This window comes from Leptidea sinapis, chromosome 33 (genome assembly GCF_905404315.1).
Source record: "Leptidea sinapis chromosome 33, ilLepSina1.1, whole genome shotgun sequence".
In the NCBI taxonomy this organism is placed as follows: domain Eukaryota; kingdom Metazoa; phylum Arthropoda; class Insecta; order Lepidoptera; family Pieridae; genus Leptidea; species Leptidea sinapis.
In genome coordinates this window covers 7,198,772-7,210,061 of record NC_066297.1, presented here as the reverse complement: position 1 = coordinate 7,210,061, position 11,290 = coordinate 7,198,772, and the positions used below count along the sequence as shown (strand labels likewise).

The following is an 11,290-nucleotide window of genomic DNA, read 5'->3' as shown; positions in this document are numbered from 1 at the left end:
CTACTTTAGTCTAGCCTTATGCTTTCCCCGGGGCATAAAAAATAGGGAAGTCCCAGACATTTACCAGTGTGAGGCAAAGAGGATGTTAATACTTCCTAATAAGAGGCAGGACTGTCTAAGTAAAAATCGAAATTTAGTTTAGTACGAGTATGAAACGTACAGGCATAAGTTTGAAATGGTAGTAATTACAGTAAGGCGATTGGCGACGAAGTATAATCCGGCTAAGTTTGAAAGTGAACAATTGATTAAAACGTAGTGGTTTTCGGCTATCTCCGATTTTTACAAGATTATAGCCGTCATCTGACAATGTATCAATGACTGCGCATTTCATACAAAATAGTGAAACGCTTTTTCTTAGTTTCGCTAGGCTATCCTACACTATTGGGAGGCTTCTATGCACAGGATGCCGGCTAGATTTTGGGTACCACAAAAGTGCCTTTTTCTGCCGTGAATCAGTAACATATATAAACATTATTGTTTCAGTCTTAAGGGCGCTGTAGCTAGTGAAATTACTGGGCAAATGAGGCTTACTATCTTATGCATGAACAGGAATGTTGGAAAATAAAAATTTACGGTTTTTCAAAAATCCCTGAGTGGCACTGCACTATATTGGGCAGGGCGTATCAATTACCATCAGCTGAACGTCCTGCTCGTCTCGTCCCTTACCGTAGTTAAATTAAAACACAATTCACATTGAAATATCATTTATTGTATCAAAAACATACAAGAATTTTTTAATCTACTTAAGGCACTTTTATTATATAGATAATAACTTAACATACTGGGACATCAATTAAATCCAAAATGCCGCATAACAATTTTAAACTAATGGTGCGTTTAGACAGTGCGGTTCTTAAGAAACTTCCTGACAGGTTGGACGCATTTCAATTTGCGGTATTTTAAGGTCCAACTCATCAAAGTCTGCGCGGTGTGAATACGCGTTTTCCCAGAGTAACTCCTAGCATGGTCTGTATTTCGCCCCCAAAAGACCCATTTAGTAAATTTTATTTAAATCGTTGAAGCAGATTATGAGTCGATATGCAAAATCTAGATAAATATATATATTATGTATTGGTCTTTTAAATAAATAAGATTTTACTTAAGCTATTCTGTTTAAAAAATATATATATATGTAAACAAAAATTGTTTTTCAGATACATCGATCAATCAACGTCCGTTGGCAGCTCGCCAATACAATTTAATGTTAGTGTTAAAGTAAAATATTTAGATTTACATTCGATTCTATTACATTTTCTTATTATTTTCTACCAAAGATTTTTTACTATTTTTTACGCATACGACAACATTATATAATTATGATTACCACAAAATATAATCCCTAAGTAATTATTTATGCAAGTAAACATTCGTGTAAAACATATTTCGGCTTCCCTAGTATAATAATATGACAAACGCACGTACTTAAAGGCCAATGCTTAGATATTTTCTATTGTGTCTGTGCGAGTGAACGGCTTGACAAAATCGCTCCAACCGCAAACAGCCGGACCCATTAAAATAAACCTATAAATTTAAAGCACACCTAATGTTTAAATATTAAAAAAATATATTTCTTTAACTTCTCTTGGGGTACTGTGCTCTTAGTCTATGTCCACATATAGCGAGAAAACGATCTCCCTTCTCTTTGATTCGGTTCGTTACTCATACTACCCGCGAGTTTTTTTTTTTTTGGCAAAAGCGGGAATGGTTTTGCCAATTAATCCACCATTTAAGATTAAGAAAATTCTCCTACTACCATTACCTACATAAGCAAATAATATTATGGATGTCGAAAATCAATAAATAAAATAATCAGTCGTTTAAAATTTAATTGCTGTATGCAGAATGGAGAGTTTACATTAATTGCTGACAATGACTTGTCAATCATGTATGTTGTAGTGTCAGGAAGTAATGACAGAAACCAGACGACCAGCCACTTACTTTTTTAAGTTTTCTTCTTGAATAATAACACACTGAATTTTACTAGCAGTAGAATTAACTGTAGGTATGTATTTGCAGTGTGCTTCTAATTCTGCCGCGAAATAGCAGTGCACATGTATTTCTGTATCCCGGTGTTATCACAAATCAAATGGTGACTGGTGGGGTGCCATATGTCATGTAAATATAGTAGTGTATCAACCAGGCCGAACAACGATGGGGTATCAAATAAGGGGAGCGGCGTTCCTCGCGACTTACGGAGTTTTACCGGTTCGCTCGATTGCGTATCGGTATTGTACGGTCGCCACGTCACGATATTGTTTAATTAGCAATATCGTGTTATTTTTAGATAGTAAAATTTTAAAGTTTTTGTATCAACCCTAACATATATAACTAGCAACTAGACGCCGATTAGTATTTAGTACACATATAACACTGCTATATAAACGGTGTTGTTTCGTAGTTCTACGCCTTAAGTCGATATGTGATGCTTTACCGCTCAGACCTTATTTATTTCTTTGAGCAACGTGAGTTTCAACACTCTTAAAAAATACACACTTTAAAAGAAGATTAAAACGTATTTAAAATCTTAGAATTAAACCTTTATAATTTTGGAAAATCAACAGATCCTGTTAATATTACAATTCGACGATAATTACAAGTTTTAATCTTTTTTAAAAGGTACTTTATCACTTTGTCAAAGTCACACCTCGTCAGTCGTTTATTGCCGCATATATAAAAGAAGTAAAAAATATAACTATAACGCAAGTGGCAGAGACAAGAAGCATGGGGTCATTGAACGAAATTCTTCCCAACCTGCGACTACAATGTATTTAATAGTCGTAATAATCATTTTTTAAACACAATTGTCACTGTATACGTTAAACACATGATTAATAATTGTTTTTGTGACAAATACATAATGAAAAAAATTACATAATATCACCTTAATATTATACACATAAAAATAGCCTAAACACATAACTAACTATACAAAAATCAGTCTAACACTACCAAAATGGCAGTTTGTGGCAGTAATTCAACTCAGATCTTTCATTTTATTTAACAAACTATTGGTTCCAGCACAGATCTTGAGCGGTTAGCGAAACTAATGCGCAGAGTTATGCCACAATACAAGTAATAGAATAGTAGCGTCACTTTGAAAGGAGGCTGGCGAGAATGGACCCACATAATTAAAAAAATAAGGAAGCGTCGTACAAGTAGAAGTTTATATTAATTATAAACATCAGTTTATACGATGTTTATACAAAAAATATTGAGGCGATAAGTTATGGGAGTCAAAAGAAATAAATTATTAGATTTTTTTTTTTAAATTAGACCATCTTGCACTATCGGAACGTTTTACGCAATTGACATCTTCAATTTTTTTGACATGACAGTCATTTTTTATATGGATGTTCCGACACCATCAAACTATGTATACTTACTCAAATCATTAATTCATTACTAATACACAATAAGATTCAATAAGATTATTATCGTTTTTTGATTAATTGGGAATCCTCAATTATTAGATGCTGGCCAACCTTCCACATTTAAATCATATTATCTTTTAGCAGACAGTAATTAGGCATAGCCATAAGATACAAATTATTGATCTAACAATAGATATTGATTAATAATTTAAGGTTATATTTTACTTGTAGGTATATCTTTTTTCTCCCACTTTTTTAGACTTACTTACGATTTGTTTTGTTAGTTTCTACAATTATTAATAAGATTCCATGATGTACGTCACTTGACAGTGGGTCCTAGAATACATGAAGTCTCGCCATCATCCTTTATACCTATGTCTGGGCGGAGCGCTAGTTTGTACACACAAAAAGATTGACGACGCGGCGTAGTTAATTTAAATCTCGGCCGCGCCGTACGGTGTGGCACTCAAAAGATTAGTCTTCCCAAGATTGTTTAGCGGCCGTGTAAATCTTGTGTATGTGTGCGTGCGTCCATTCGGGCGCTCTAGTTTGAAGTTTTGAAGTACTCTTCTATTACTGTATAATAAACCTGATGATTGGACAAGTCAATTCATCACACCCCTTACGTTTTCCGCTCTAATATCCATTGTTTTACTGTTGCGCTTTCGATGACACCGCTCAACACCGTGCTGTGTACCATACTTACTTAACCTTAAATTTCTACAGGTGGGCTATCATTGCATGTTGAATAAAAAATCAACAATACTATTTGAGAAATTGTGAATAAAAAGTGATGTCAAAAGTTATCACATCTTGTCACGTTTTTTAACAAATGGAACCTTTATATTATGATTAACTATTTGTTTGTCCGTTACTGTATAGTATTTTTCTCGGACTACTTTTAATACACATGATAATACAAGCAATTTTGTTTCTTCTTTCAATTGCTTAACACACCTATATTTATCGAACCATAATTTAAGGAACCTTGTAAAACGAATACAAAAGAGAACATAATAAAAAATTCAAAAAACCAATTAATTTTGGCTGACTCAGGTGCCCATAGCCAAAATTAATGATGTTTTCATTACAGATATTTTGAGCTTGAAAGGAACAAACCCCTTTTTCTTATACTTTGAACAATCTTAGTCAAAAATGACATGAAAAATAATGATAAAGCCAGTTAAAAGTATAATATCGTTATGCTAATGTAGATAATTATTATCACAGTAAATTTTTTGAGCTTACTTTACTTACATTCTCTATAGCAGCGGATGCGTCCATATTGTCTATTTCCGCATCTGTATCATCTACGGTTTCATTTTCTACAAATCCGCCATCTTGATTTTGTTTGAACTCAGGGCTGCTTTGCGTCATAATTGTTGTCAAATTGCGCAGATAATTCTCCATGTTTGCTGTCAACGCGGACATTATTTGATTTTCTATGCTGACAACATTTTTATTACTCACCGCTATGTCGTTGTTTAGGAGATTTAAAAGCATTGGATTAGCACGGCGCATTTCGACATTTTTCTCCTCAATAGTTTTAGAATTATGTACTCTTTGGTGTATTAAAAAAACGTCAGGATCCTTGAAACACTTTGAGCATTCATCACATTTATATGTTACATTTGCATTTCTTCTTTCACTGATGATCTTAGGTGTGTTTTCGTTTGACTCTTCACTATCAGTGTCATGATTACTGTAATTGCTTGGGGATGGCTGGTCTGTCAAAAGATGTTTATAAGTTACATATAGAATAAAAATATCAACATTAAAAATCACACAAAGAAATGTATCTATCGCCAAGAAACTTAAATGGAAGTGTAGCTATGCAATGGTAAATAGTTCACATGGTAAAAAAAGGGGTATGTGATCAAAACCTCCCACATTCTCCTGTAATATCTGAGGAATCACAAGAGTGTTGTAGGCATACCTTTAAAAAGTCTATGTGCTTTGTTTGAAGGTACCCATGTCGTTTCATCCTGGAAACACTGCACAAGGAAGCTCATTCCACACACATGAAGAAAGTTTCTTGAAAACCACACTGTGGAGGAACGCCACACATCTACATGGTGGGCATGATAACCTAATTAGTGGCGTGACGTGCGAAGGTGGAATTCGGCGGCAGGCATCAGGTCAAACATCTCTCAGCAACCCCACATGATAAATGCGGTAGCAAATAGAAGTCCATAGTAAAGTTAAATTGGTTAAGAAATAAATGTAACAGGAGTTTGTGACATACCATTATGAATCAATCCATTGAGAGTGACATCTGCAATGCCAGCAGCCTGCATAGCCTGGATAGTCTGCACATAGATAGCCTGTGCCATTTGTTGGTGCATCTGTCAATAAATAGAACACATTAGAAATTTTTAATGACATTAACGGACGAGACGAGCATGCATTCAGCTGTTGGTAATTGATATGGCAGCGCAGCACCGCTTGATTCTTGAAAAACCCAAAAATTCTGAGTGGCACTACAATTCTGCTTGTCACCTTGCGACATAAGATGTTGTCTCATTTGCCCAGTAATTTCACTAGCTATGACACCCTTCAGACCGAAACACTATAATGCTTACACATTACTGCTTCACAGCAGAAAATAATCTAGCCGGCATCCTGTGCAAAGGAGCCTCCTACTGGTTCTTTCATTCACATTCTCATCAAGACATATAGACACAAAATTTTCATTTTACATGCAATAATTTGAGTAGTCTTTAACTGAATTTTCAATGTTATCTTCAACATTTAACTGATATGTTACATTCTATTAGTGTAGGATGAAAATGCATTATTATGAGCATTCAGGGTTTAGCTAACCCTGGAATGTTCATAAAGCAAAGATTTGAAAGTTGGTGTACACATTTAATTATCGAAATCAGTGTTATTGTGTCAATCTTAAATACATCAATGGTTTGCTTCTTGCATTCATGAATTCATATCAAATGGAGAAGATATCATATGTTGGTTGTGTATATCTTCTTAGATAAGTGCACCAATAAAAAGCAGTTCTCGCTGGTAGCATATGTCCAGAGGTAGCACAGGAGTGCATTACCCCATCCAATACAGTCCACAAAAAGAGTCAAATGTCAGGCATGCTTGATGACTTTAAAGAACTCTAAATAAAATTGTACTCACTCTTGCGTCAATATTCAGTGATGGCGAGGATGATTCAGAGCTCCCAGACCAAACAGGTGCAGGAGAATCCGGAAGGTTCTGGGATGGTACAGCATCCTTGCGAAGTGTACGCCATTGTCCTGAATATAGTATTATTTTAATCACTCCACAAAATCAAATAAAGAAATAGGGACTTTTGGTGCTATACAATTAGGTGCAATTCAGATTGCACAGTGCTATTAAGCTACATTTTTAATCATCTCTTACCTCTACTGTAGGGTTGTCTTCTTTACCTAAAATGGTACCTAACTAGTAAAAGGTCTTCTTATAAACATAGCTCAGTTTTTTCTATAATATAAATAGGTAGGTAATTTTTGTTGTCAAACCTACATTTGCTGCATATGTATACAATGTATGCATTCGAAAACCACGACATAGTTTTTTTTTGACACACTTTTACACAAATTATCTTGCCCCTAACTAGGCATAAGCCTGTACTATGGGTACAAGACAACGATATATTTAATACAATATACTTACTTATACATACATAAATACATATAAACATCAATGACTCGGAAACAAAAATCCATATTCATCATATAAATGATTGCACCTACCGGGATTCGAACCTGGGACCTCTAGCTTAGTAGTCAGGGTCACTAACCATTCGGCTATATGGGTCGTCAAAATAGTCAACATAGATCATTTTGAGAACCAGGAAAACTTATACTGCAACGCTAAGTTGGAAGCCATTAAAAATTCAAATTGTAGATCTACAAAAAAAATTATCTAATATATTAAAGCACAATATAATACTATCTGGGAACAATTATTATTATTTTTGGTTTTATTTTTTTCAATTTAATATTTTTTTCTTTGTATGTTTATCTTAATTCGTAATTTGATAAGTGTAATTGGGCTATGTCCGTTCTAATTATATTATAATTAAATAATTTAGACCAAAGGGCTTAAAGGCTACTTCGAATATTATAGGATAGGAAAGTAAAAATGGTGATGCAAGGGGCACACAATGAGACAGAAAATTAAAAAATATACAAATATTTTAGTAGAATGGTACCCTAGGAATGGTCAAAGAAGAGGCATTACCCTATAATAGATGAGGATGACTCAAAGAGTGATGGGACAACAGCTATGGGTCACATCAGCTGGGAACAGGAAAACAGGGAAGAGTTTGGAAGAAGCTATGTTAAAGGGCATTTTGGATCTGAGACTAAGAATTGCTAAGAAATAAAACATTGGTAAATTACAAAGTATTTACTAAATACTATCCATAAATTACCTCACATGAATTTCATGATTTATTGACCCCTCCCCCCCGTAATTGTCACAGCTGGTCACATTTGTGAGACCCCCGTACTTAATATGATGTCTAAATATTACATTTAGAAATTTATGTTTTTATACATTTAAATTTTCTTAGCAATTCTTTTATTACACTTCACTATCAACATTGTTACTACTTTTCATCAGCCAAGCAAAACCATTCAAGAAAAAGCAAGAAAATTATGTGAAACATGCAGTCAATAAAACTGTATTGGAGCTCGGCAGCACTGTACGACTTACGAGCCAATAATATATTAGTACAAAATATGTTTTTACTGGAGAACATCTACCCCTGACAATCGTCTTACAACAAATCTACTCGTAGATAGAATAACTCACAGCTTTATCTCAGTAATAAAAAAAATTGTAACAAGATGCAGTAATAATAAACATGAAAAAATCGAAAAATACAACGTGAAATTAAATATTACCTCTGTTCTTTTGAGCGCTCGTAACTGTATAATCATCAGGCTTGAAATGCAAACTACAAACTTTTGAATACTTTGTATAAGGTTTTCCACGCTTCAACACTTCATTCCAAAGCTGAGCTAGTTCTTCGTCTCTAGGAAATTGGTGAAACGATACATTTTTAGCTTTTCCGGCCATTGAGGTACATCGGGGCACTGTGCAGTAGTATGGCATATTTGCAATATTTAGTAAACAACATAGTCTATTTTTAGCAACGCATCAGGTTTTTGTTACTAAAATAGTTAAGTAAATTATGCATAGTAATAAATTAATAATTTAGTTCAAAATTTCAACAAGCAACTTCTCAAGACGTAAACAAAGCCAGAGTCACAGACTTATATGATGCTTAGCCAGAGTCTTTAACACAGAACCACAGAAAACTTTTACTATAACGAGCACAGAACTATCTACCACAGAACACTTTTACTCTAACGACCTACTCTGTGAAAGTGTGAACAAAGTCTTCACTCTTCAGAAATCAAAGATTAGATTATTAACTCAAAGCCGTCTCAAAGCACATAGCCACAGATGACAGAGTACAGCAACCCCTATGGTACAGGCAATTTGAGGCAGTCGAAATAAGCCGGAAATTTAAAAAAAAACATACCGACGAATTGAGAACCTCCTCCTTTTTTGAAGTCGGTTAAAAAAAATGGGCTTACAACACTGAAAATTTTGTGAATATCCTATACTACTATAGTTATGATAGGTACTTTGTTTTTTTTTGTGTGTTTCTTTATTGTTTTCTTTATATCTAATAATATACCTCATTTTTATAAAAGGTAGATAATGTTTCTTTAATCAAAAATGTTAATAATAAATTAAATTTTATGAATATTCATTTATTCGGTTTTCTAATCAAAATCAGATTCCAAATATTAAATTCCAGAAAATGAAATAGCTGCTGTCATCATCACGAACAGTTACTATTTTAAACGGTTCCAATGCAATATTAGATATCCGATAATTCTTCTCTTTATAATTATTTACTACATTTATTATGTGTTGTGTACACTTGTCTTCTGCAGTAACCTCTGAAGAACAGTATTAAGGGTATGTTCCAATATGCACTGCGACCACTGTACAGTGTGACGTCAATTTAGTATACTGTGAAGCCGTTCCTTTACTATTTAAAATGGAACGCAATCCCGTATACTGTCAGCCGCATTTTTTGACGCAGCATTCATATGAGTGTACTAAAGTTTTTAGTTCATTGAAAAACTGTTGTTGGAGTACTGTGAAATTAAAAATATTTGGGATTAAACTATAGGTATTGTTTATATAACCACTCGAGTGGTTTTGACTGCGAGTACCTTACCTCGAAAACGCCAGTGCTCACAGTAGAATATGGCGGCGATTTATGACTTTAACAACCTGAGCTATGTGGACGATATGGTGCTCCTTAGCCCGTCGATCAAAGGACTCAGAAAGTTATTGTCAGTCTGTGAGAGTTATGCCAACTCTCACGGACTGAAGTACAATGTCACGAAGACGAAAATGCTTGTTTTCAAAGCGGGAAAGGGTCCGGAGAGAGTTCCCGAAGTGTATTTGAATGGAACAGAGGTTCGGGTTGTTGAGCAGTTCAAATACCTTGGACACATTGTCACTGACGATCGCAAGGACGATCTCGACATGGAGCGGGAAAGGCGGTCATTGTCGGTTCGGTGCAACATGCTCGCGCGCAGATTTGCTAAATGCAGTGATGAAGTGAAGGGCACCCTCTTCAGGGCATACTGCCAGTGTTTCTATACCTGCCAGTTATGGTACCGATACAAGAGGGCGTCCTTCAGCACCATAAGGGTGCAATATAATGATGCATATCGCATTCTTATGAAGTTACCGCGGTACTGCAGCGCGTCGGGCATGTTTGCCGAGGCGAGAATGCCCGATTTATTTGCTGTCATCAGAGCTCGTTTATCTTCCTTCTGGGAAAGATTGCGTAGCTCGTGTAACAGCATCCTCCAGGTGGTGGGCCAGGACCTGCGTAGTCCAATGATAGCCCATTGGCTCTCGACACATCGGGAAGCAAATAGAAAATAGCTTTGGACACAAAGCTGTTATCTTTTTACTTTTATCTGACTGAGATGAATAATGAATGAAAATATGACGTCATATATTTCCCTAGGGTACTGCAGCAGTATACTGGCATTCCATAACCGAACGAATTTTTCTACAGTGTGCAGTTCTCGCAGTGCATATTAGAACATACCCTTTATTAAGTGATCCATTTTTGCGTTGTCCACTCCTAAGTTTCTGTTTGCTATTTTTCTTTTTACTAAGCTCCATATCCATTCACATTGACAACGATGTCACAGTGATGACGAGGTAATTTTATCACTTCACGACCATACAGTTTTAACAGTTCTACTGATTCACATAATGGTGGTAGTTTAGACAAGGCATAGGATTCAGCCGTCTGGCAAATAAAGACACATCGTCTAATTATTACTCACAAGTAGTTTATATGAGAATCAGCTTTTATACTATAACTTAAGTAGAACGTAACGTAACGTAGTAGTCTGGCAAGAGGTTGCCAAGATGTAAAAGCTGTCTACCAATGAATGACGTGATTTTTAATTAAATTCTGAAGGTAACATCACAAAACCAGTCTTTATTATTTGATGAATTTAGATAAGTATTTTATGCGCTTTAGTACCGTTTATCTGCCAAAGCCACGGTAACCCAAACTTAATAATGGTCCATGGTTCTTACTTGTGTTGGGAGCTTGCGTTGACTATCAGCTTTTATATAAGAACGAAGTTCTGAGGTTCACGGGGTCATAGAACAATATCTATGACTATCACAATTCACAAGATAAATTCATAAATTTCAATTTCCTATTATATAATATATTCAGAATAATGGTCTGATTGCAACCCCTTATTTTAAGGATGTAGTGTTAACATACCCTGTCTACAATTATAATATATATAAATATCTTCAATAGTTGGCTTAAGGACTTGTCTCCAAAGCCGTTAATGATT

General features: G+C 35.1%; 1 protein-coding gene across 1 annotated transcript; it reads right to left on the bottom strand.

Moving 5' to 3' along the window:
* Nucleotides 1-687: 687 nt before the first annotated feature.
* Nucleotides 688-8,639, bottom strand: LOC126974736 (uncharacterized). Its single transcript, XM_050822347.1, has 4 exons — nucleotides 8,270-8,639; nucleotides 6,513-6,631; nucleotides 5,617-5,716; nucleotides 688-5,098 (listed from the first exon to the last, which is right to left on the bottom strand). Exons 1-4 carry the CDS (start codon nucleotides 8,478-8,480, stop codon nucleotides 4,596-4,598), a joined length of 933 nt encoding a protein of 310 aa, XP_050678304.1. The 5' UTR covers nucleotides 8,481-8,639; the 3' UTR covers nucleotides 688-4,595.
* Between the last annotated feature and the right edge of the window lie 2,651 nt (nucleotides 8,640-11,290).

Excerpts from the sequence above, each read along its gene's own strand:
- LOC126974736 (XM_050822347.1), bottom strand. The coding sequence starts at position 8,480 with ATGCCATACTACTGCACAGTGCCCCGATGTACCTCAATGGCCGGAAAA. Across the intron at positions 6,632-8,269 it reads GAGCGCTCAAAAGAACAGAG|GACAATGGCGTACACTTCGC; the intron begins GTAATATTTAAT and ends TACTATATTCAG. Across the intron at positions 5,099-5,616 it reads CAATGGATTGATTCATAATG|ACCAGCCATCCCCAAGCAAT; the intron begins GTATGTCACAAA and ends ATCTTTTGACAG.